General features: G+C 35.8%; 1 protein-coding gene across 1 annotated transcript in view; it reads left to right on the top strand.

The window, feature by feature from the left end:
* Positions 1-2,816: 2,816 nt before the first annotated feature.
* Positions 2,817-27,801, top strand: part of MMP16 (matrix metallopeptidase 16 (membrane-inserted)) — a 92,330-nt gene continuing 67,345 nt past the window's right edge. The window contains exons 1-3 of the mRNA XM_009701887.1: positions 2,817-2,974; positions 10,918-11,040; positions 22,343-22,647. Of these exons, the coding sequence (XP_009700189.1) occupies positions 2,871-2,974; positions 10,918-11,040; positions 22,343-22,647 (532 nt within the window). The 5' untranslated portion in view covers positions 2,817-2,870. The remainder of the gene's footprint in view (positions 2,975-10,917; positions 11,041-22,342; positions 22,648-27,801) is intronic.

Here is a 27,801-nt window from a genome sequence, read left to right as displayed (position 1 = left end):
GACATTGCCGGGTCATGCTGAGGTTCTTATCAGCCAGCACCAAGTCCTTCTCTTCAGGGCTGCTCTCAATCCATTCTCCACCCAGCCTGTATTTGTGCTTGGGATTTCCCCAACCCATGTGCAGGGCCTTGCACTTGGCCTTGTTGAACTTCATGAGATTCGCACAGGCCCACCTCTCAAGCCTGTCCAGGTCCCTCTGGCAGGCATCCCTGCCCTCCAGCGTGTCAACTGCACCACACCGCTCGGTGTCATCAGCAAACTTGCTGATGGTGCACTCAATCCCACTGTCCATGTCGCCAACAAAGATGTTAAACAGCGCCGGTCCCAAAACAGACCCCTGAGGTACGCCACTCATCATTGATCTTGACTTGGACATTGAGTCATTGACCACAACTCTTTGAGTGCAATCACCCAGCCAATTCCTTATTCACTGAGTGGTCCATCTGTCAAATCCATGTCTCTCCAATTTAGAGAGAAGGATGTGCTGCAGGACAGTGTCAAATGCTTTGCACAAATCCAGTTAGATGACATCAGTTGCCTTTCACTTATCCACCAGTACTGGATAACCCCATCATAGAAGGCCACCAAATTTGTCAGGCACAATTTGCCCTTAGTGAAGCCATGTTGGCTGTCACCAATCACCTCCTTATTTTCCACTGGCCCTTTCAAACACCGGCCCTTTCAAACCCTTCCCTTTGACCAGGAGGACTGATGAAAAACCACCTGCATTCCAGAGTCCCTTACTGCCCCACTCCCAGCGCTCTGTAATAAATCCTTCTTGATATTCCTCAGACTGCTTTTGACTGTCATTGGTGCCCACATGAAACAACAGCAGCAACAGATAATAGTCAGTGGACTGTATGAGGCTTGGTAATCTCTTGGTGATATCCTTGACAAAAAAAAATTGTTTATGGGATGACCCAAATCTAGCATGAACTTGGTGTTCACAAGTTCACCCTTGAAGCTGAAAAGTCAGAAGTATGTAAAGTTGGAAGTAGAGGCCAATCGTAGCAATTCATTTATACTGGAAGTAAGAGCGTCTTCCTATCTATTAAACAAAATTTTGTTCTAATTCTGAATGATTCCTGTATATAGAGATAGTGTGAAGGTGAAAAGGTTAGGCTGGGTTTTAATCCTGACTGTACTGTTGTGTGGAGCTTACAAACGTTGTTGAGATTGTGTCTGAACTGCACTATGGGAAGTTAAACCTGTTTAAATGAGAAATATCTGAACTCATAACCTCAAGATTTCTCCTATCTTTAGTGCCAGTTTGATCTTTTATTTACATTGAGGCAATATTCACCTATAATACACGTTCTATGTTAGTAAAGTGAACCATAGCAATAGATTCGTTCATTTTGAGGTTCTTCAGTGAGTCCATAGAAGAGGAGTGCACTGCCAACATGTTAACCTGCTACAGAACTGAATCACGTGGACTCTGCAAGCTAAACTTAAGGCTGAAAATTGCAGACTACACAGTTTGGTGTCAGGCTGTGTATAAACAGTGTGTACAAAGAGATAAAAAACCCGGAAGGGTTGTATGAGGCAGACAGAGCCCACAACACACTGTAAGGCGAGAGTGGGTGGGTAGCATTCATTAATGTAATGATTCAGAATCCGTGAACTGGGAAATGATACCCTTGAAAGAGATGGCTGAACGAATTTTTAAAATTTGTTTATCTGTTCATTTTTATTTTTTTTAAGAACAGAAGATCAGATTTATGGGGTCACATGTACTTTGTTACTAGGGAGAGTGAAGCCGCAGCAACACAATTTAACTGTGTCTTGTAGACTGGCAATACATGTACCTTTCACTCTATTGAGTAGTTCCAGTCCTTAGATGAGAAACTAAGACATTTTTAGAGATGTACCCATGCTCTCATTGCCTCAAAAGACTTGCACTGTGCTTTGTATAGGCAAGATTTTGAGAATGCTTAGAAACGTTAAGATAACCGCAGCTACTTGCTTATGAAATATTGCCTCAAGAGGACAGCATGTTTCAGAGGGTTTTTCCAGGTCTTCTTAAGATATTGGCTTTAATCCATAAAGCTTTCAGTTACTTGAACCATGCCTTCTCCCTCTCACTTCTACACAATTAAGAGCATAAACAGTTGGCATTAAATCCATCTTAATTTAAAAAGGAATATCCTCTTATCAGGGAGTTTCCTGTAAGTGGGGACAGACTCTACTGCTTTACTGTCTCCCGGTCACCTGCTTTGCCTATAAGTATGCGATTTTTATGTTCTCAGAAAGCTGAATGTCTCCCCACCCTCTCTTTCATGTTCTTTGAGAGATGATAACAATATAGTATAACTGTGTGAGAGCTATTGCGGATTTACTATTGTAGTTGCTGAATACTACCATGTACCCTGTTGACAGTCAATTATATGTCGCATATATTGTAGATTTTATATTTTATATCTGATTTAAAAATTTCTTGAAGTGCCTAGAGCCAGGGTTAGGTGCTTAAGTTCTAGCTTCAAATAAATGAATACATCAAATAAATAATTGAAGCAAGCATTTTCACATAATAAAGAGAGCTGGTTCCTGGGTAGAAAACGCTGTAAGTCTTAAAACAGCAAAATCTTTAATAAAGGAGATGAAATAGAAGGCCCAAAGAAGTTCTTCTCTGAAAAAAAACACACCACCAAAAAAAAAAACCCCACAAACAAAAAAACCCAAACAACAAAAACCAGACCCCAAACTAACAGGGTTTATGCTTGGTGAATTAGAAGTTTCATTATATATGGTACAAAACTGATTACTAGGGAGGATTTTATTTACCTTTAATTTCTATTTAATAGCCACTGCACTTGTCATTGCAGGTATGGTTACAAAAGTATGGCTACCTTCCACCAACTGACCCCCGAATGTCGGTGTTGCGCTCTGCAGAAACCATGCAATCAGCTATAGCTGCCATGCAGCAGTTCTATGGCATTAATATGACAGGAAAAGTGGACAGGAACACAATTGAGTAAGTAACCAGTACTGAACTGCTCTTGACTTTTCTGTTTCAAGCAGGGTAAAATAGAACTGGAAAGGTTTTATAACACATGAAGCAGGGTGACTGGGATATCCAAATAGTGTTGCAGCTTCAGATGGGGAGTTAAAATGTTTCCCTCTTTCCTTGCCTTCTTTTTTTATCTTCTGTATTTCATGGTAGCAGGTAGTCACCTGCCTAACTGCGGTCTGCCTTTGGGCATGTGATTGTAAGGAAAATGATTCAGGGTTGTCTAAAGAAAGGGCCGAAATGTTATCAATGTGGAAGTGTAGAAACTTACTGAAAATTGGCAAGAATTCATGAAATGTTTCACAGTGGAAAGAGTCTTTTCTTACTGGAAATCTTTAGTATAAATTTCCTTATCCTCAATGAAAAATATTCTAGCACACTCCACTGGCTCATTCATTTAATGGTTTCCAGTAACAAAAGGCCAGGTGTGGTCATTTTAGCATGCAGTACAATTGGATTAGTTTTGCATGCCGCTTGTAATTCTGAAGTTGTGTAAGGCCAGCAGTGTCCGATTTTACTGACAGACTGAATACCGAGAAACTTTGTGAAACAGAGCTATTAGAAGACACCTCCAAACAAGTATATACTATGCCAAATTTTTTAAATGTGCCAGGAAAATTTAAAAAAAAAAAAGACTATTAGTTCACAATTAAGAAAATGTATCTGGGATTAAGATTTCAAGTGCTTGTTGGACTCATTCCAGTTAAAATGCAATAAAGATTATCTTGTGATTTTAGAAAAAGTTACTTTGCTTGAAAAGCAAGCAATGCCAAAGTAGTACTGTCACTACATATCCAACATTTACTTTATTGAAATATGTTTCTACTACTTCTCTAAACTGCCTTTTAGTGGGGAAAAAAAAATCCTCCTTCATTTCCCGATTACCAGCCCCAACACGATGTGTCATCTTTCGTTACTCTTTTTTGCTAAAGTAGTTGTCATGAATGATTTTTCTATCATTTAGAGTTCAGGGAAGAGACTACCCAAAATGCTGGCAGGATTGGAAAAATCATTTTATTCCACTGGCACATGCATTATTGCATTGAAAAGCAATAAAGGAAAGCAGATTTTAGGGCTGCCCTAAGGGGAGGTGAGTTGATCACACATCCCTCAGTTTAGGAATTTAAAGGACCTTAGAACACGCAGTGCAATAGCAGTAAATGCCTTGTGAGAGAACCATACTCAAAAGTATGTTTATGATCCAATCTGCAGCGTGGAGAGACTAGACTCTTTTTACAGCTTCAGTGATTGATCCTTGAGGGGAGAGTGCTGCTATACCAGTCGCTAGTAGCCTTTTAAAGACACATTAGTGGCAGCTTTGTAAGAGGCAATATATTTCACTAAAAGGAAAATAGTCTGTTCACATTTGGCAGTACAGAGAAGATAGAAAGTAGTAACCTAAGGAAAAGCAGAGACCGTCTCTTAGAGTATCAGCTAGCGAGTTGGAAAAAACCAAACCAAAACAAAACTTTAATTGCAAAGGGAAGTGGCTTATGTTTGGTAAATTGGGCTTGTTGGCTAGCATGTCAGCAAGGTTGTTTCCACTACTTCTGCTATGTAAGAGACAAAGGAATCCATCTGTGCAGCAGTCCAAAACATTAATTTTACAATCTGGTGGATATTGAGTCTTCCAAATGTTTTGGATACATGATTTTCTTCAACACAGAAAGCTATATTAAAGCACGGCAAATCTTAGGTACATATAACTCATGCTGGATGAATTCTGCATTTACTTACACGTTTGGAGGTGCATTAACTTGAGTCAAGTTGGGAACAGAACTGATTCTTAAAGACTTGGCACATTTGCATTGGTGTTGAGTAAAAAACCAAGCTCATTAAAATAAACTGTGGCCTCAAGTTACCATCAATTAACACCACTGAATATTCTTGGGAGATATGACTACATAACAAAGGATAAATATTTTTTTTTCAATTGTTCATTTATGGTAGTATTTTGTAAATGTTTGAAATAATTTTCCCTTCCATATACACAGAAAGTATATTTACTCTCTTTTGACTGGAAATATGTGACGGTTTACCATTTGTTTCTCTGTGATGAATATGTTTTAATCATAGACAATGCTGGGATTACAAGATAAAGAGTACAGCAGGAACCTCATAAAAAGAATATATTCTCATCTTGTGCTTGAGGATTTGCCTGCTTCTCTAGCATGTCTTGAGAAGACAATAAGATGTGCCTCTTCATCTTCAGAAGGACAAACAATTAAGAGAAGTTATAGTAGTAACTTGACAGGAACCAACTTTGGGGATATTAACAGACAAATAATGTTCTGCAGCATCATCATCAAAAGTCTCCTGGGGGGATTTTGTTGCTCTGAGAAAAAGATAATCCCTCAATGCATATTTTGGTATGCATAAATATGAACAGTGTTCATCTTCCCCCTACCACACACCATTCAATTATTTTTGCTATATTTAATTTGTTTGCTGGGGATAAGGAAGAGTGAGTGGTAGGAAGAAACATCATTATAAAGCATAAAAATATGAGGGACATTTTGAATACAAGTATCATGACAATGGCAAACTGAATGAAAATACTGTCTGACATTTTCATGGGATGCCACAGTGTTTTCTGATTCATTTACATATTACCAAACACAGTCAATGATTCATTAAAAAGGAGACTTCTGATAATGGATCCAGTGTTGGCATTCTGGTCTTTCACATCCCTAAACCAAACATACTAAGGAGAAAAAGACTAGATGTTGTCTTTTCTTAAAACTGCTATACAAGTTATTTCCAAAACCTGTTTTGCCGTTTCAAGGGGTACATTACGAACGTCTTGGTATACAGATAGAATGGTTGTGCATAGGATGCTGACCAAATCTATGCAAGAGTAGCAAAACATTCATTTTATTTTAATGTCATCCTTTATAAATAAATGGCAAATGTGCTTATTTTAATGCTCAGATGAGCTTCTAACCAAGTTCAAGTTTCATAATTAAGATGTAATCATATTTATGTGTGATCTCAGCTGTTTATATATTAATTATCAGTCACAGAGTAAGAGTGAATGGTGAACTGTTGAAATTGACTCAGTGGTCTGTTTTATTAGTAAATGTTTTTGTAGAAAAGCTATACATAAGGTCTTGTACCCTCAGCAAACATTTAACGAGAAGCTTTACAAACAAATCGTCATCATTAACGGGGCTGAAATACAATATTTTACATCACTCTTTGACTGCTTCCTGTTACTTAAAGGGTTGTCAGTAAAGTCCTGTAATACCAGAGCACAGTAGGGAAGAGTAAGGATGTTTAGAAAACATGTCTATCTCTCCTCACAAGAAGTTTAAGGGTATGATTCAGTAGTTTTCTGAAATAAATGTCTATAGTTTTTCCAGTCACTAAATCAAGTTGCACTAAGTCAAGTTGGACTCTCCCTTTTATTTTCCTTTTTTGCTATAACTCTCCCAAATAAACCCCAAATCCCTACAATAACAACAAAATAATTATACCACCTAAGCAGCAGTTTTCATTAGGGATAAATGAGGGGGAGTGTTTAACCGAACGTAGGGTTTTTTAACGTTTTGATTCCGCGTTAGACCAAAACTTTTTCCTGAAGTCTTAAGAAAGTGAAGAGACAGAAAGAGATCCTTCCTCTTAACCCTCAAAAACCAAAATATTGTTAGGCAACTGGCTAGAGTTATGAGAAGTTCAATTTCAGCTTGCTCTTTGCTGGAAGAGCATTACAGTTTTGCTGCACTTTTTATTTTAATCTTTTCAGATTTTCTGCGAGTCTAAACTTTTAATTCTCTAGACTTATATAGCTCCTCAAGATTCAGACTAATGGGGCTAAGAGAGGAATTTGATGTGACATAGTCTACAGATAGAGTACCTTAATCACAAGTAAGCATCCTTATTGCATACTGATAAAATATTAATTTTGAGGGGCTGCTGTATAAAATATTTCTACAAGTTCAGAAAAAAAACAGATGAAAGAGAGGCAAAATGATTATCAGTATGCACCTTTCTAAAATTAAAAACAATTATTTCAAAAAAAATAAATTCTAACAAGCAATCAAGAACATGGGAGACGTTAATCATGTTATGTTAAAAGCAGCTATATATAGAAATGCTTTGTTTGACAATTCCTCCCCAAGATGGAAGACCATATTACACACTAAGTATCCCCAAATGTCATGAGCATTAATGATTACTACTGACAGAAGTCTTTCTCCTGCTCAGTGTGAGAACAATTACTGTTAAAAAAATATTTTTAACGTATTTTTTAAAAAAAGGAAAATTATGTGCCAGAAATTGTTAACATTTTACCTCATTTCTGTGCTAGAAAATATTGAACTCCAATAATAACCATGCAAAAATTTGTTTAAAATTCTGACTGCTAAACTTAGCTCAGCTGAGATCTAGGTGGTAGATTTGGTGATAGTTCAACTCCTCAGCTGCAAATTGCATCTTTCCTTAGATTTTACATGAAGATAATTTCCTGACCATTTGTGCAAAAGCTTCCATTTGATTTACATTGGGATTTATATTGTGTGTGAAGCACAGTCCCAGTCCTCACGGAAGACCAGTAAGAACATTACTGGGGCAGACAGCATGACAACATGAAATGTCTACTGCCCATCCAAACTGATAAGGATACAAGCATAATGTTCTTGATAGGTACATACCACTTCAAAATCAATGTAAGAGCAAAGTGTGACTGTTCGAATTTCATAATGTGTTGTTTTGGGCTTTGTTTTATTTTGCTAAAAATGGATTGTCAGTAGTTCTAGTAAGATAATATAATGTTGAATTTTGAATCCATGCTACCTACTGTTCTTGGCTTTTTATATTAAATCTTAAGTGTAACACATTTTATGCTAACATTTTTTTCTGTAAGAGTATGGAACCTTTGACATAACTTGAGAGATTTTTTTCAATAACAGCTTTAAAGATCAATTTTTAAATTCACAACTTGGAATATTTACACTTAACTGCCCCTGGCTTGCCAGTGAGCAAACCCTGTTATTAAAATGGATCTCCATCAGTTAAGCTAAATAATTTAAATTTTTTGGGGGTGGAGGTCTGATTCAATTGATTTAAAGTAATTGTCTTTGAAACAATACAACTCTAAGTGATATATTATGTATTTCATACAGGACCTTGGCTTTTTTGTACAGTATTTCTAGCAAAATATAGGAGTTATTTGTTTTTGCTTTACTCCTTACTTCTTTCTTTTGATGTAGTGATGTCACCTTAAGGTGAGAACACTGATCTTTTGTTATGTATATGTCTTTTTCTGCAATGTGTGTATGCAGTTTCAACAGCATAATTTAAAAATACTCTGTCATTAAAATACATGATAACTGAATGCTAATCTAACATGCACTCTGCAAAAGTATTACTGACAATGTGTCTAAAAGTTTTCTGAGGTCTGAGCCAATTTAGTCTCATTTTCTGAAGTGTAAATACGATACCATTTTCCTAAGAAGAATAGAACTGCCCTTTGCTCTGTAACTAAGATCTGCTTCTTTCCTTCATTTTCTTTTATTATTAGAGCAAGTTAAACTTTTCAGTAATATTTCATCCCAGAAATTGCTAAAGTCTGCTTTGTTGAATTGACACTTCTTTTAAAAAAAACAGATGAACCTGAAGTAAAGTTGCAAGGTGTTTCAGCAAATACTGGTGGGGTAAAGTTTTACAGATTTTTGCAGCATTGTCTTTGCAGACACTAGGGCAAGAAGGTTGCCTTCCTTGCAAATACAAATAATAGTCAGCTGTTTTATGTGCCATGCGTGCTTTGTAATTATTCTGACCAGAAATTAGAGCAAATCATTCTGTGTTTCTTATTTGAAACAGGTAACTATGAACTCAGTCTCTTCAGTTCAAGCAGTCAAATTCATAAGTTTAGGCTTCCCCACTTGCACTACTTGATGGATGTGTCACCCACCAAAGTTTTTTCAGGCACTTCTATGGTTTTTATCAGTGCTGGAGGGGTGCAGTGCCGTTTTGGTACTATCAGTAAAATTTTGTATTTTCCCACAGGCTGATGAGCTTAACTCCCACTTATGCATTTAAACAATAGTTTGCTATATATCCATAACTGCAGCATATAAGAAGTGCTATAAGTCTGGCTGTACTTTTAAACCTCTTCACACAGGTTTATGAAAATGAGTGGGGCTGATTTTGACTGGATTAGCCCATCTCTAAAAATTAATTCGGTGTGCAGTATGGTTTGTCTTGTATTAGGAGGTGTAAAACTTACAATGCACATCTCATTCCTTGAGTTGAAATCATTGAAAAATCAATGATTTCATTTTAGAAGGGTCTGTAGTGATAGGACAAGGGGTAATGGCTTTAAACTGGAAGAGGGGAGGTTTAGGTTAGATACTAGGAAGAAATTGTTCACGATGAGGGTGGTGAGGCAGTGTCACAGGTTGCCCAGAGAAGCTGTGGATGCCCCATCCCTGGAAGTGTTGAAGGCCAGGTTGGATGGGGCTTTGAGCAACCTGGTCTGGTGGAAGTTATCTCTTCCCTGGCAGGGGATTTGAAATCAGATGGTCTTTAAGGTCCCTTCCAACCCAAACCATTCTATGATTCTGTGGTTCTGTGATTCGTTAAACCGTGTATTTTTTTTATACACACACACACTACTCCTTTATACTGCAAATATTCCGTGTTTTCTTTTGGACAAAACAAGATGATTTTCTTCATTTTGCATACATTGAACTAAGAATATCTACTGAAAAAGATGAAAGATGGTTGGCTGGTTGTATTTTTTTGAGATTTTGTTACCTGCGCATGTTTTAAAAGCAGTCTATGTTCTGAGATGACACTTCAAATTACTTTTCTGTCATTCAGTCATAAATACATACAGCTGCTGTGTGTATATTTATTTATGAAACAATGCTTAAATGCCCATTTCATGGTCACAAATTCATTCATGTCAGTGTGAATATTGGGTATGACTACTCTTGAAATAAATACCGTCAGAAAACTATAGCTTTTGCTTCAGTAATTATTTGGCATGATAGAAGTAAAGTCAAATGAACTGGAACAGTAATAGAGGAGATTTGTCTTTTACATATGCAGTGAATGTCTTTAATCTTACTATCTTCCTGATGGTAAATTATCCTGCAGCTATTTACATCATATAAAATAATAATTTCTGTTGAGTTTTTTTCACTTTTACTCAAAATAAACAAACCCTTATACAATTGTGAAACGGTTCAATGATATTGCTGTTGAACTCATGCTTTTGAATTAGATATCATCCTAATTTTGACATATTTGGAATGCTGACAAATTTGAAGTTTTTGAACTATTGGAAAATATTGAAATATTGAAGGCCACTGTAAAAATCGAGCACTTCTGTGGAAAGCCTGGTGCTGCTGCAATGGTCATTTTTGTTTGTGATTTAGACCTTTTCAGCTTGATTTTGTGCAGAGAATTAAATACTCTTATGCAGAATTCTTGAGCTAAATATCTCCGCTAGGAGCTTACAGTTGCAATGAGCTACTCTTTGTGTGGAAAGAGAGTAAGATAGAAGTATGATAATAGTATCATAAAGTTAACAGTTTCAGTATCTTGAATTAAAAAAAATTCTGGCAGTTGAATGGGCTCTTTGATTAAAAGAACTCGAGGCTTGTTTAAATATCATAGCATAGCAGTTATGAAGTCCTTGTTCAGAGGTTGTAGCAAAAGAAAACTAGGAAAAATGACAGCAAAGAAATTAATTTCTGAATGTCACGGGATGCAGTGAAGTTCCACAAACTATACATCTGGTAACAAGATAGCTGTTTCTTTTGTTAGTCATTGTTGCATGCAGACACAAAATTGATAATACTGTAACTTTGAAAAGATGTTAAGGTTTTATTAGTTGGGTGCAGTGGTTATGATTTTTCTTTCAGGTTGCTTTAACTATGTGGTGCTGTTTCTTGCAGCTGGATGAAGAAACCTCGATGTGGTGTGCCTGACCAAACAAGGGGTAGCTCCAAATTTAACATTCGTCGGAAACGCTATGCGTTAACAGGACAGAAATGGCAACACAAACATATCACTTACAGGTACAAAAGATATTCATATAGATATATAAATGTCACTAGTAGTGCTGACTTTTAATTTAAACTAAATATAAATTTCTGACATATTTTTTAGTATTTTGAGAAGTTTTGGATTGGATCTGATTTGGATAACTGTCGGATAAGTGTGTATGTGCTACATAAGAACCAAATTATTTTCTTGGATTCAAATTGCATGCATTTAGTAACCGGTAAATTCTCTGAAGCTTTCAACATTGATTTAACACCCAATATGTCCTTAAACTTACCTTTCAACCCTCTTGGCAACTTCTTAGGGAATATTGCTCTGAAACTAGGAGCGCTGTAATGAAACTCAGATCTCTAATTTAGGTATGTAAAACAGGTTATTGAAATGAGTCAGTCTCTGCAAAATGTAGGTGCCTACAGGTCTGTTTTAAGTACAAATGAATTTGATTATAATTTGGTGAGTCACTGTCCCAGCCTTCTCCTGCCTACAGGATGATGGGCATAGAGGTATGTGTGGGGGTGTACATCTGCATAACCCTTTGTGTCTGCCGTGTAGTTTACACAGTATGTTGCCTACTGTCAAAACTGATCTTTGCAAGGGAAGTTAGATGCAAACTGTGTACTTGCTAGAGCTCTGTCAACCAAAGAAAGTGTCGTGTATATAATATAAAATCTGTAATTTGTCAGCAAACCAAGGACTCCACTACAGCCTGTTTGAAAATTTAGATGGCCTTGTTGGGATTCCTGTAATATCTAACAAGGGCAAGTTCTGAGGGATAAAATAGTTTTCAGATTCATTAACTGGTGCCATTATTCATGAACCCATATAAGTATTAAACTTTAAGTTTATAAGCTCTAATGGTCATATAGACTGTTCTTCATACCACAGTGAAGATACAGTTTTGTTAGTAACTCTGTGTCAATACTATGGCTTATATCTGAGTTGGAGAATTCTATTTTAAGACAGTACACAGCGATGTAACTTCAAGCAATAGAGAACTGACTGCCCTGAGATTAGTATGTTGCATTGGCTGGAGTCCTTATTATTAATGTAAATGTAATGCATAGTTAGTTAGAATAAGAATGCCCACCTACAGCACTTTACATTTATCTGCATTTTAAATTTAAATGTAGTGTGTGTGCACACATATGACAAGGCATGCATGGTCACCTGCAAATAAGTGTGTTTTTCTATCACTGTGATTTGTACAGAGTCTGATTCTTTATTTCATTACAGGATTTTTTCACAACAATGTAAATCCTACCACTTGTATATCTTCTGTACTATCACCCAAGGCATTAATCATAATAACAAATGAGGGTGCCCTGTATTAAACTATGTGGCAACTATCTAGTAATCTTTCTCACTTTGAAGAATTTATAGCAATTCTTTACCTCCTGCTTTCCCTTTTGTAAAATGTTAACTCTCTCACTTTGACAAGACCTCCAGTCAACCAGAGCTTTGAAGTGAATAAGCCTATAATATTTTTTGTGATGAATTATGGACCAAAGACATTTAAAGTAGAAAACCCAAATTTTATTAGAATAAAAAATACAATAGTAATCTTTCTGAATTAAAAAAATAACTCAAAGCAAATAAGGACAACAAAAACATAAATAAAATTCTGTACACGCTTCTCCTGACCTGCTTTGTTCCCAGCAATTCCCTGCTTACAGGCTTAATACCAGTCAACTGGATTTTAAGTTTTTTTGTTCCCTAAACTTTTGATCATATCTGTAGCATCACTTGTCTGTTCCATTTTTCTCAGTGCCACTTCTCAGTCTTTTTATAACCTTCAGGTTTCCAACTTCGTTCTGTGTCTTCCTGGCCAGTTGAACCTTGTAGTCTGGTGTGCCTGCTAAGCAAGCTTAGTAATTCCTCCAAACAAAGAGCGATTTCTCCCTCATTTCAGTGTCTGCTACCTCTTCCACTTTTCTGGAAACCAAAACCAAAACCCCACAAAAAACACCCTCAAAACCAAGCCTGCCGGCCTCCCCCCCCGAACAGAAACACAGAATAAACAATAAAAAAGATGCCATCCATCACAGTTATCATAGGACTGTACTCACCAGCTTTTCTGAACAGGAAGAGTAATAGCAAAAAAAAATATTTTGTGGACATACCCACTATGTTAAAAAAAGACCAACAGATGAGCAGACCTTAACAGGAGTTAATGGCTTTTCCTAAAATATTTGGTGATTTTTTTTGCCAAGGGTTTTGATTGGAGTAGAGTAGGCAAGCTTTTAAAAATTACTTCTTTGTTGCTTATTTCAAGAAAATATTTAGTACTGTAGATTTATAAACTCTTGATGGACTCTGTGAAATCTGCAGATGTGGAGTTCTTTTTTAAATGCATCAAATAGGTGCAATTCCAGTGCTGAGGGGAGCCCTTTGAAAAAGACCAACAGCTACATTTACCACTCTCTGTCTGGCTACTTGGTCTTACAGTATATGCTCAGAGGCTCTATTTAGATGAAATTATTATAACTTCAGGCAGAACATCAAGACATTATTAACAGAAAAATAGAATTAAAATCACATATAAATGAATTTAAAACTGTGTTTACTTATATTTTTCCTCTAGCATTTTCTATCTGTCACTTAATTTTTTCCCCAAGAATTGCTCCGGGAATCTGTTCAATTTAAATTAATTGACGTTTTTCAGAATATAATTCCTCTTAGATGTCCCAGTAATCATGACTAAGAGGATCAAAATGGATACACATTTGACTTACAATTTATTTTCCATATTTTCAATTTGTAATTTTTCAAGGTGAAACAGTTCTGCAAAATTTCAAGATGGAGCTTCAAAGAAATGACTTACTAGTATAATTTACTTTAATTATGTCCTTTTAGCCACATATTACATTTTCGTCTTAGGTGATAATTACTCCTAGAAAACAATGTGTGTGTGGACAGCATCAAAATGCAAATTTCCACTATTGGGAACATCAGCATGGAATGGGCATTTTGCTGCATTACTTATACTTTCTCTCCCTCAGGGAATGCAGCTTTCCACTCATTTGAACTGGTGAATAAGATGTTTGCTAAAATTCCTGTTTCTAATGAAGTTACACAGCAATATTACTTACTGTATGGTTTCTGCCTGGTATAGTTCATGCCAGTATACCTTGTAGACATTATTAGTACTTATGTTATATACTAATATGACTTTTACAAAGAGAGAAACAGAAAGTGATTATTTGAAATTTTTTGACCAGCCAGAGTATGGGAGTGATGGAAAACATCTAGAGTATATGAAAATTATAGCCCCATTACAGAACAGACTACGAAGATCTTAATGATATGGTCTTGATTCTTCCTTAGTGTTTTAGACCATATCGGGTTACACAACAATCTCTGATCATTATATAGAGTCATAGAAGAAATCTATTAAACCTATGAAGCGATTTTAAAAAATTTTTTAAATTTTTTTAAGGAGGTATTTACAAAGACACTTATGGTTCTTTCTCAAAAAACAATCGCCTTCTCTTTTGCTAGGGAAGTAAATCATCCAGTACTTTAAAGAAGGAGCAACAATGTGAATGAATAAAGCAACCAGCTTTGTGAAAATAGAACATGTTTATATGTACTTTTTGGACAGAGAATTAATGAATATAAAGTCCTCCTCATCAGAATTCTGGGCATACTATTCATAATTTTAACTCCAGCAGTCAGTCATTGGCCAATTGCTTAGAATATTCAGTCTGCAGAACACTTTTACAAATAAAATTTGAGAACACTCTCTAAAAAGCCAAGCTTTACCTTGAATTACAACCATTACTTAGAAATCATAACAATTTAAAATGAAACGATAATTTAAAAGCTTTTCTGCTTTATTTTGCTGTCTTGAGGAAAAAAAAAACAATTTGATTGTTCAACAATATGTAATAATTTAATTGATGGAGAAAACTTAACTGTAGATGGTCAGTAACTTCATCCAACTATAAATAATTTAATCTTTTTCTTGACTTCAGTGGACACTGGATCTAACACTGGGTTAGTGTCTTTTTTCTTTCCTAATAAGTTGGATTCATCCTGGATTTCAGCTCTCCAAAAAACAACAGATTTGGACATGTCTAACTTTATGCTGTCCAGATAAATGAATTAATGCTAGTGGGGAGCTTCAGTATGTGATGAAAAGTCCTATCTTGCCTGTTAACAATAGACTAAGTTATTTCTATGGTCTGAATGATCCACGTTCTGTGGAATATGGAAACAGAGTTTTTCTTGGATGTTTAAAAGCCACACTGAAGAGTAAGAGAATACTGGATTAAGAAAAACTTATAAAACTTTGTTGATTGAAAGTAGCAACAAGATTTTTTTTAATGTGAGTGTACTGCTAAAGAGGAATATTTAGAAAATATTTCCTAAATCAAGGAATTACATACCTTATTAATTATACTTGTCACAAAGTCAGTATATGTTGAATCTCCTTGGTTTTATTTTGCTAATGAATGAAAAAAAGGTCAGCTCTGTGTCCATATTGAAATGACAACACAAGCTTTGCATTGTGATGACATTCACAGTGCATTATTTTTGAATTATACTGTTTCAGCATCAAGACATGATCCTGTTGTCTTTCCATTAGAAATTAAAAGCAGAAATAAGGGGAAATTATTTTTTTTTTCACAGATGCTGAGAACCTCCTAACTTTAACAAATTTGTGATTAACTGAAATGTCTGAAAACTTTCCTTCAATAGGCTAGCAATATTCTGTGTATTATTTCAGTTGTACCTGACTAGTATATTTTGAAACATGCCAGAAGCATTTACAGGATTGAGCTGCACTTTGATATAGTTTTTTCCACATGTACATCTAAGGCATACAAGACCTTAAGGCAGTGGAAATACTTCACTATATGCTCTAGAATCCTGCCCTACCATTTTAAGTCAGTAACAAAGTTTGTTACTGTATCACAGAGCATACAGTAGTATAGAAAATGCACCCAGATTCATATTGAGAAGTGATACCCCCAGACGTAAAACATTCTGGGTGGCATGGTGAAGAAGTTTTCAGCGTTCTCTGATAACAGAGGTTTTCAAAATGACCTACCCATGAGTTCTTAGCATTCCTACTTACATGTTTTGCTGGAACTCTGATGATTTACAGCTGCAAATCTAGAAAAATAGTAATTTGTACTAGAGAGACTACTTGTTTTCTACAATAAAATTCTCATAACCTGTTAGACTACCTTAAGGACTAATGAGACAGGGATGCTATGATTTCTGACTAAGCATTAGCTTTTTGTAGTAAGCATGGATGCAGAATTAGATGCTAATTAAGGCTCTATTAAACATTCTTGTGTCATTGTAATGTCATCTCCTACCAGCTTTCAATCAGAAATACCATAAAAAATGCAATTCTAGTCAACCTGATGGTACACAGGAAAGTTGCTAGTATCTATCTACCTGTTATCTGCTAGTGCCATTATAGGCAATGTTTAAGAATGTGAATAAAATGGAATATTTCAGTTCCTGAGGGTTGATTTAAGCATATTTATCCCTCTGTTAAAGCTTAGTCCTTTCCCAAAAAAGGTAATGCTTGCCCTTTTCTTAAAGAACGATGTTAGCAGTATTGTATACCTTAGCATTTCTAACCTCTGAATGGAAGGAGGGAGGACACGTGAAATATACCTAACAAAAGCAGATTAAATTACACTGTGGTGATTCTAAAATTTATGCAATGAAAAAAGTCTGGATAACTGTAATTGTGAGAGAGGATTCCTATGTAACAATCAACTAAGCCAATTAGTTATGCTTTTCCACAGTGTAATTAACAAAAAATGCTCTTCGCTATATGTTTTTTTAGTGTCAATCTTTTTCATATAAAATTTGAATATTGTAGAATATCAGTTCTCATTTCTTTAATACTTACCTACTTCAGCAATCCTGAAATAATTAAATATGTGAATATCAATATACTACAATTGTAAATATTTATGTTGCATTTTATTAATTTTAAATTACTTAGTAGTAAATTAGGACATGGTATTACTTAGAGTATCTTTCTTATAAAAGCATTTATCTGTCAAGGGATTTGCTAATCTTGGTTTTATATCTTGGAAATCTCATCTTTGTCACTTTTCATCTCCTTTTAATGAATTATGGGGAAAATATTATCCACGAAACCGAAGAGGCAAGAGAATTAGAAATTTTTTCCAACATGGCAGCAGTAGGTTGGCTTTTAATGTGGTCAGAGAACAAGAAAATCAAAAGCAATCGTTCTGACTTGGGTTTAATCAGCTGAAGCAGGAGCTACCTGAGAAACATTCTTAGGTTACAGCTACAGAGTTAGCAAAGTGAGACTGGAAAAAAGTTGAAGCTAAGAAAACCCACATCAGTGAAAGATTAATGAAACAACTTGATAGAAAGTATCTCTAGAGAAATGACCGCACAAAATGAAGTATACCTTCAACCAGACGTAATCTATTAATTTCAAGAAAAGTAACAGTGGGATTAAAAAAAACCCAAACAACCAAAACCAAAGAAAAGCTTTGGTTCAGTTTAGGTTTGACCCTCAGCAACAGCAATGAGAAGGTAGTTTCAACAAGTTTTTCAGGATTAAACTATGTTTCAATTAATTTTATCTTAACTGTTTCATATCAAATACAGATCTATAATTGACCTACTTCAAACAGATTACTGACTGCATCTTTTTATCTACTCAGTTGAATTTCTTACTCTTTTATCTTCTGTGTCCTTTCTTTCTCTAGAATGGGGGTTCCAATTTGTGACTTTGCTCCAAGAAAATCTTGGAATGTTTGAGAGAAATGACATTGTAGAAATATTTTTCATTATTTATATTTAAATGATATATTTATGTTCTAAAAAAAATAAAAGATCATCTTGCATCATTATAATTATCTAATAATTCTAAAAGCACTTGTTGGTATCCAGTCTAATCAGCAGAACAGGGTAACAAGATATTGTTAATCTTGTACTCTGGATTTAATGCACAAATTAGCATAGAACCAATTCAAAAACAGTATTTACTATATGCAGTGGAGAATAGAAGTTTCAAAGTCTACAAGCCATGAAGAAGTCTGTCACTGAATTATTACAACTCTTGTGGAGGCCATTACTGCTAAGGTAAGCAGTAATAATAAGCTTTATGCATTTCAAGCTTTGTCTAGCCTTTGCTGAACTGCCTCTTGGGTCTAGCTTGGGTCAGAAGAGTTGATTTTATATACAGAATTATAGCAATTTATGTGAACAATGTAACGAGCGGTTCTAATGACAATTCAGGAAGGAAAAAAAGAAACAGTGAAATTTAATGGCAAATATGTGCTACTTAATGTTGTATTTAAATTTCAGAAGACTGATTTTACACACCCAAGTGAGGTATATCCTGAAAGCCTTGCAAGGCTACTAGAGCTGTGGCAGCCAAAAATGTGTCACTGAAACATCGTTAATTTTTTGGAGGATATTTTAGGGAAGGAAGGGGAGGGGAAGGAAAACCCAAAGCTTTTCTAAAATCAACAGGACTCAGGATTTCAGAATAACAGTCTCAAAAACAAGACTTTTCAGGCATCTGTAGAAATAGTAAATCAGTGTGAAAAGTGCATATCACTGATGAAATCTTACTCTTCTTGTGCCAGACATGGATTTAAAAGCCGTAATGCCTAAAGCAACTATCAAGGTGAAAACCATGTTTGCATCAAACAGCAATAATAACCACTAAATACAGTATTCAGTTGGTACATAGCTGTGGTTGTCTAAGAATAACAGCTTTCAAAATTCATACAAAGCATCACTCCGTTTCTTAGTTTGTAAAAAATGACATCGAAGTAAATGTTTCGACTTACAGAACATCTTTTGCTTACTAAAATACTTTTGCTTTGGAAGGAATTGGAAGCATGTTCTTCAGCCTCTTTATAAAGTTGCACTGATGATCTGGTCAAGGTCAGCATTGGATCTTTCTCTCTATTGAACATCTTTTCTGTGAAATTATCACTAAACTTGGAGGTTAGGAAAGCAATACTTAGGTAATACTGTTTTCTTATTGTGATGGCCTTTGTCTTGCTGTGCTGCCAGCTTGCTAGAGGAGTGATTCTGAGTTGGCATGTCCTCCACTTATTTTATTTGAGCTCCGTTATCAGGACATATTGAGTGTAAGATACTCAGTTCCTCTTTTTTCTGTTACCAGTGACAGTTACTGTTGTCTCCAAGATATAGAGCCGAATGTAATAGGAAAGGGTTCATATAAGACTTTATTTGCAGTGATATGTCTAAACTGAAGACTTTTAAGAGACGAGTCCTAGAATCTCTGGTAGTTGATACATTGTCTGTATGGTTTGATCTTCTTATTGTACTTCCCCTTTGGAGATTATATGATGAACACTATGAAAGAAATGCAAAATAACTTGGATTTCATATTGTCTATATTGATGAATTATTCTAGGAGATCCCAGCTAGACAATTTCAACTTTCATGTTACACAGTATTGGAATTTGCCCTTTTAGGATAGAACATGGCTTGTGTTAAACACGTTAAAATGGACAATAATTTTCTGGAAATACTCTTATATTGGAATAACTACTAATTTGTTTAATTCCTTTTAGAAGCTACATTTTTCACTATAATCTCACCCTCTCCAGAAGGTTGTTTTGGAAGCCAGAAATCTGTCTTGTTTTAATACAGAATGTATGCTTTGAAAAATTTTTCTTCTTGACAATGAATTGTGAGATGTCGGATGCTATTTCAAAAGTAATTCTATAGCTGAATCCCCTAGAAAATGTCTCGCATCATAGGTAATCACCACTAGTTAATGTGTGCGAAACTAGCACAATAGCTCAATTCTTCATTTGTAATCAATAACTAAAGATTCTGTGCACTGAAAAGGCAAGAAAGTGTAAAGTGATAAGGTTTAAAATGTGAGTCAAACACTTTTAGACCAAGTAATTAATCAATTTACCACCAATACAAAATTCCAATTTGTTTTTATCCAGTTTCTTTTGCTCTGTTTAAATAACCCCAAAGTGTGACTTTGACCCGTTACTAAGATTCCTAAACACAGAACAATGAAAAAATAATAAACTGTATCTTTCAGATGAACCTTTCCTACATCAAAATATCACTTTTGCTAGACAGATTCTGTTTTCTGTGAAAGCCTGTTGATTCATTTGCCTGTTGATTCATTGGCTTTGTAAGTGGTATTCTTAGCATAGCAACAGGTTAACTACTTTCAAGTTTTTGGTAGTGGCAGTGTAAGTGTGCCTTTGTGAGGTGTTTTGATTCAGTGGCACATGACACTCTGGGTGTAAAATACTATGTGTTCTCAAGGGGCACAGGCTAAGTAGTTTACAAATTTACTAACTAAAACATCTCAAAAAAGTAATTCACAAAGGAGGAAACTTTCAGAGAGGGCTTCTTCAGGCACTGATAGTTGGTCTGGTGCATCCAATATTTTTTTAATCACCTGAAAATCAACACAACACTGATCATAAAATTACTGATGGGTAATTAACTATGAAGAAAGGGCATCATACAAAGCAATTTGAATCACATGACATTTACATCGTATAGGCTAGGGCTATACCTACAGATCAGAGGACTTTTTCTCTCTGACAGCAAGATCCATACAACAGTACTTTGTAGTTCTGACAGTCAGTTTTAAAAGAACATTGCAAAATTGGAGTGAGTTCAGTAAAAATCACAGAAAATATTTAATAGACTGGAGAAATTGTCTTATCCTAAGAGATTTAAAGAGTTCAAACTTTTAATTTCAAAGAGACAACAAAAAGCTAGTAAATTTACAGTGCAGAAATATCTTTTAAATGTCTTTTTTTAAGGGGAAAAAATGTTCTTAAAGCTCACGTATGTGAAAGAGAAAGGCAGAACAAGAACCAATGTTACAAGCTAGACAAATAGAATAGGCACAAGTATGCAATGACTGGTTAAATCATCTTTGGAACAAAAGGTCAAGGGAAACAGTGGATTCTCTACAGTACCCTATCTTCTAATCTGTCTTGATATCTCTTTGGAACAAAAATACCGACTAAAAAGAAAGAATGCTTTGGTTAGACTAGCATTATTGGACTCAATACATGAATATTTTTGAGTGGAAGTCAAAATAGGTAATTTTATGTTTTCTACATGAACCTATAAACAAAATATTATATATTTGAAGTCAAATCTATAAAATTAGACTTGAAGGATTTATTTCCATTTATATAAACAATACCATATAATCGAGCATATTTAATGCACCAAACAAATCAATCATTCCAGGTTTATTCGGGAAAATATTTTTGTTCTCCATTAACACGCCATGCTATGAAACTTACATAAATCTTACATATACTCTGGAACTACGTAATTTCTGAAATTTGGCCTGGATATTCAGTCAAGCACATGTCAGATGAACAAAGAGCATCTGATTGCAACAGTTGCAGAACAGACACAAACCTAACAGACTTTTTGCTGGCCATATGAATCAAATGAAAATGATGGAGGAAATCAGATAGCTCTGAAATTGATTATTGCCGTTCTGTTCTTGAACCCAATAATAAAAATAAATAAAGATTTTTTAAAAAAGATGATTCCACTATAATTTACTAGTAACTGGCTCTGAACTCAACTGTAATTCTAATGGGTTTTTTTGCCTTTCTCTTGTATGTGTCATTTGAAAAAGTAGTGGAGATTGACATTTCTTTTTAAATATATATTTTTGAAATAACAAATAATTGTCATCTATAAAATGATTTCTCTGATGAATTCTACAGCTTTATGCAAGATTTATAGAAGTAATCAGATCGTAAATGGGTATCTTAGTCTGTACTGAAATAAAAAGGCTTTGTTTCTGATAAGGAATTATCTATCCAGCTACAAATGCAACAAGAACTGTTTTTAAGGCTTTGTGAATACTGGTTGGTGGTCACAGTATGGAGCTCTGCTATTGTTAATGGATTCACTAAGACCTTAAAAATTCAGTTTACTGGAAACATTATTCTTTTGATCAGAAATGACAAGCTCTTCTTTAGCTGTGATGGATTCTAATTGTGGTCCAGGAGGTAAACAGTCAGTGGTTGATTAATCTGGTTATCCCACTGTTAAGAATTTTTCATTTTAAATATTTTTAATCTTCTAAAACTAAGATTTTTGTACTGCTGAGAGTAACCTAGCTAACATATAATATGTTCAAGCATAAAGGGCTAAACAGTTTGTTTAAAAATACTCTTTTTAAAGGATATAATGCCAGACTAACATATTTTATTACAAACACAGTGTTTTTAATAATGAGGGAGAAATGGATATAAGCAGTGTCACTTACCACTGTCAAATTTAATCTATTTAATGTTTCTCTGTTTCTTTCAGCATAAAGAACGTCACTCCAAAAGTAGGTGATGCTGAAACTCGTAAAGCCATTCGCCGTGCCTTCGATGTGTGGCAGAATGTAACTCCTCTAACATTTGAAGAAGTTCCTTATATTGAATTAGAAAATGGCAAGAGAGATGTGGATATTACAATCATTTTTGCATCAGGTTTTCATGGAGACAGCTCTCCCTTTGATGGGGAGGGAGGATTTTTGGCTCATGCATATTTCCCTGGGCCAGGAATTGGAGGAGACACTCATTTTGACTCAGATGAGCCATGGACTTTGGGAAATCCTAATCATGATGGTAAGAGAAGATCTTGGTTTATACAAAATAAATAAATGGCATGAATTTTAATCTAACAAACAGAACTATTTCCATGCTTCCCTGCCCCTAAAGTCACATAGTTTTCTTTCCTAAGTTCACATTACTTTAGAAATATCTTCAGTTGATTGGTCTGTTGTTAGAATCTGAGGCAGAAAAGTTTCGGTCTAAATGTAAGTTACAGTATGAAAATGTGTTTCTCTTGAAAAACATTGAATTCTTGTTAGGAACCTTTGTGTTCATTCAAACATTGTACTGTTGAATGTTTACAGAAACTACTTTTATATTGCAATTTTTTGCCATATAGATCTTATTTAGGTTTAGGGAAAATGTGGAATGTTCTTTAGTAGTGGTATAAGAGAGGTTAAGAACAACTGAGACTACACACCAATACAGTGGATACCAATGGACCTAAAACCTAGTCTTCAGTTTTTCTTTATGGTGATACCGTGGCAGCAGTTAAAGTCAGCTCTTAAAGATGCCGTTCCAAGAACAGAGTTAGTGTTTCCCCATAACTTTTGGAATTGTTAATTCCAACAATAATTCCAACAATAATTCCAGTTTACCTAAGTTGTACATTCCCTGTAGTCAAATAAGTGACTGCATAGTGCAGTTGACATACCTAAAATTTACCAAATCAAGGTTAAAGATAATCTTTACAGTTACTTTTCACAGAACTATAATCTGGCCCTTGCTGAGCTCCAAGTTCATGTGACTAAATTACTGCCATTATCCTAATTTACTGCCATTAAACCTAATTTAAAGCTAGCCTTTCCATCTCTGCAGAACAGTATCGAAGAAGAGGTTTTGTGTAGACATATTCTGTGTTTGACACTTTGATGCTTTGACAGGTTTTGGTTCCAAGCATCCTGAGTTGTCCTAGTATATATCTGTAGGCCAGTTACACAGAGTTTGAGAGAGTCTCTTCAGCAAACAATGATGCACAAAATAGGATGCACAGATACACAAAGAGGATGTTTCTGGCATACAAAAGACAATAAAGGTGACAAGAAGTGCAGAACTGTTGTATTTCAATGATACTCTGAATTTGTGAATAATGAAAGGCTTTATCTAATTCCTTTCCTTTCCCTTTCTCACCTGAGATCTTCCAAGTAAAATTCAGAGCTTTTGATGTAGCAGTATTTGTAGCCTGGAGTTTCCAATGAAGCTTTAAGTTAATATTTCAGGAGTATAACTATGGTATTGTGACTGTTCTAATGGTGCAATACTTCTGCTGTGCCAGGGTCAGTGAAGCAAGAGCTGTGTGCTGCACTGTGAAAGCCTGTAGTAGCAGGATGGGTTCAAGAAGCTTGTTTCTTGTGGACCAAGCCCTTTTACTGAAGCAAAATCTGTGGTATTGCACTGCTCATACTTGCCCCCTTTACAAGTTTAGCTCAAAGAAACAAGTGGGAATCTTCTGTTTGTGCAGTTCAGGTACACAGTCAGTCACAGCATTGTGAGTCTAAATTAAAGTGTTTTTATGGGCCTCAGTGGGAGACCAACACTGCACGTAATGTTCTGTGGTTTTGGAGCTATTACTTGAAGCACTGAGGAAAATCTACAGGCATGTGCACACTGAAGTCAAGGTGCCAATTTAAAATGTGGTAACTCTTTTGGAGCAGTCCCACATATAGATACTTTTAGTTTGTATGAAACTGTACAAACTTCTGGCTATCTCCTTCTTCTTCAACTTAAATAATTTTCAGACTGCAAATGCCTTTATATGCCTTTTTTGTGGTTGAATTTTATAGAGTTGAGTTTTGTAGAGTTCAAAAGCTGTTTCTTATATTAATGAATTTTAAGATATTTTGAAGGAAAATAAATCAAGTGAAAGTAAAATGATATTATCACTAAAATATGCTTTTATGTATCTTAGAATATTGAACTTTTATAGTAAAAAGGGTTTGCTGTCTGTATCATGAAGGTTTAATAGGTATCACTGGAAATTTATTCTGCAAATTTAATAACTTATGTACTTTGGTGTGCTCATATATACTTCTTTGAGGGAAACATTCCTGTTAGAATGGAGTAGTCAAGGTAGAAAACTCAGAATATTTTATGAATGGAAAATTTGTGCAACATACATGACAATTAAATATCTTACCAACGCAAATTTTCTGCAGAATTTTGGCAACCTCTAGTTTCATTGTTGAGAAGGTATGAACCCTGGATCTTAGGTCATAGCTACTGTCAAAGTAAAGCCTTATGTCATTGTAACTCTAGAAATAGCAACGTATGTGCAGTTGATCTGTATATGCAGAGTACCTATTTGTCTGATTGGTGACTTCCAGTTATCAGATAGGCCAAGTTCTGCTGATGATCTTACTGCATTAGCTTATGTCTAGGAATCCTGAAGGAACGTCTAGATTTTTTTTAGTGAGTAGGAAAAATTTCCAAGTGGAAAAAGAAGAAAAGCATGCCATTTGAGATTGACAGGAAGAAAAGACTTACAGCTCTCTTAGACTCCCTATCATCTTGAGCTCAGCCTCAGAGCACTGAAAAGCAGAAGGTTGAAAAATATATTCATGATCTTAGCTATGAGTCATTTTTCCCAGGTGCGTGTCATTTTTTTTAAGGTTCATTGCTCCAGTAGTCCAATAGTCATCTTCATGTAGTGTTATTTAAAATCCAATAGAAGGGGGAAAAGATTTAGTGATCTTTTTTAAACTTTATTTTTAAATTAACTCTTGTCTTGAAGGGCTGATTTTCTCTGATTCCTATTCTATTATTGCACAGTGATTTGAAAACAACTTGGTTATTTAGCAGCAAAAATACAAATATAAGATCCTCTTGAAAAGTACTATCCTCATTCTCCACTTTGTACTGTTCTTCTAATGAAAATGATTTGCATGCTGTCTACCTCGGCAAAGACAAGTAACTTCTTGAATTATTTTCATCAACTGTTGTCCCTTTTAAAATAATTTTCATTCCAGATGAGGAATCATATACAAATTCACTATTCCGAGTACAGTTAATTCCTAATGTAATTTGTCTGGACTAGTTAATTGCAGTGTATTCATACTTTTGGTATGGGGTTTGGTTTTTGCCTTTTTTTTATCACGTTTGCTTGATTTTCTTGTGTTTTGCTTGGTTTTAATAATGTTCAAGACTAAAAGGACAGTTCTGATGACAGAAATACATCATCTTCACAGTGCGGTGCTGCTTTCCTTTGTTCTCCCATCAGTGCTATGTTTTTGTAGATCACAGACCTATCTTATCAATCATGTTCTGGAGAAGAGATTTGTGCTTTGACTCCTCCCTCATTCTGAAGACTGAATAAGGCTCTTGTAGGAGTGAAGACTGATGGGCTTGTCGCTCAGTAAAATACCTCTAGTCATATAATTTAACACTTGCAGGCTTTCTAAAATGATGTATTTCTTTGCTTTCATAATAGCCTGTAAGCAGAGTACACCTGGTACCTTTTACTTCAGCTAAGCTGTAGAGATCTTTTCTCTGAATTTCCTCCCATAGTGCTGCAGGTGGTGCCAGAAGAATTGGCAAAGAAAGAAAGACAAGAAACTTGCTATCACAGGGGAGCAGTGGAAACAAGGACAGAATTTCTTTTGCTAAGGAAGGAGGGATACACTAGGGGATAAAAAGTGTTTGGGTTTTTTTGCAAGGTAGGGAAATGGTAGTCTTCCAGTTCTTTGGACAAAGGATTTGTATGCATTGGACTGTAGCCTTTCTTCAGTCATAGAAGCATAGAATCATAGAATGTTTTGGGATGGAAGAGACCTTAAAGATCATCTAGTTCCACCCCCTGTGCCCTGGGCAGGGATACCTTCCACTAGACCAGGTTACTCAAAGCCGCATCCAACCTGGCCTCATCCAACTTCCAGAGATGGGGCATCCGCAGCTTCTCTGGGAAACCTATTCCAGTGCCTCACCACCCTCACAGTGAAAAATTTATTCCTTGTACCTAATTGAAATCTACCCTCTTCCAGTTTAAAGCCATTACCACTTGTCCTATCACTCCATGCCCTTGTAAAAGGTCCCTCCCCAGTTTTCTTGTAGGCCACCTTTAGGTACTGGAAGGCTACTCCTAAGGTCTCCCCGGAGCCTTCTCTTCTCCAGGCTGAACAGCCCCAACTCTCTCAGCCTGTACTCATAGCAGAGGTGTTCCAGCCCTCAGATCATCTTTGTGGCCTCCTCTGGGCTCACTCCAACAGGTCCATGTCCTTCTTGTGCTGAGGACCCCAGAGCTGAAGGCAGTACTGCTGGGGGGGTCTCACCAGAACAGAGCAGAGGGGCAGAATCCCCTCCCTTGACCTGCTGGTCACACTGCTTGTGATGCAGCCCAGGATATGTTTGGATTTCTGGACTGCAAGCGCACATTGCCAGGTCATGTTGAGCTTCTCGTCAACTAGCACCCCCAAGTCCTTCTCCTCAGGGCTGCTCTCAGCCAATTCTCCACCCAGCCTGTATTTGTGCTTGGAATTGCCCTGACCCATGTGCAGGACCCTGTGACACCACAAATGGGGATTCACAGTCAGCTTTCATCTTTCATGTTCCACTTGTTCTTTTAGGACCTCTACTTTACAAGTTGTTCTGTGGGAGTAGGTCTTTTCACCTACAGTAAACTCCATTTCCTTTACTGTCTGCCTAATCAGGCTTTAGTGTGAAATGAGAGCCTTAGGTTTGTAAGCTATTTGGGCCAGGATGGTTTCTTCATGCATCTTATGAAGTACCTTGTGCTTCTAGGCAGTCTCAGTTAAAACTCAGATTATTCTGGTAACACTTGGCAGCTATGGTAGAAGTAGAGGATGGAGGAAACAAACATTGAAGGTGAAACACTGTTGAGGAATAACAAATCAGAAAGAATAGGAATATCACAGGAAAACATTTCATGTTATGTATGCTTAGAGATGTAAAAAGAGAAAAGAATAAAGAGGAGTTCAAAATCAAATCATTTAAGTAACTATCTGAAAACCCAGCACTTATTAAGAAAAACTTTAAATCCTTATTTCTTCTAAACTTAAGTGCTGGAAAGAAAAAGAAGTGGAGACAAAAAAGGAAAGGAAGAAATCTTAATATACCAGTCATGAGGCTAGGGAGAGATTTCATTGTTCCCATGACTCCAGTCCATTTAGGTGATATATCTCACCTCATTTTTTGAATGAAAAATTTATGGACAAT

Source organism: Cariama cristata, unplaced genomic scaffold, assembly GCF_000690535.1.
Source record: "Cariama cristata isolate BGI_N322 unplaced genomic scaffold, ASM69053v1 scaffold636, whole genome shotgun sequence".
In the NCBI taxonomy this organism is placed as follows: Eukaryota; Metazoa; Chordata; class Aves; order Cariamiformes; family Cariamidae; genus Cariama; species Cariama cristata.
Note: the sequence above shows the minus strand (reverse complement) of the source record. Positions and strands in the feature narration are given on the sequence as shown.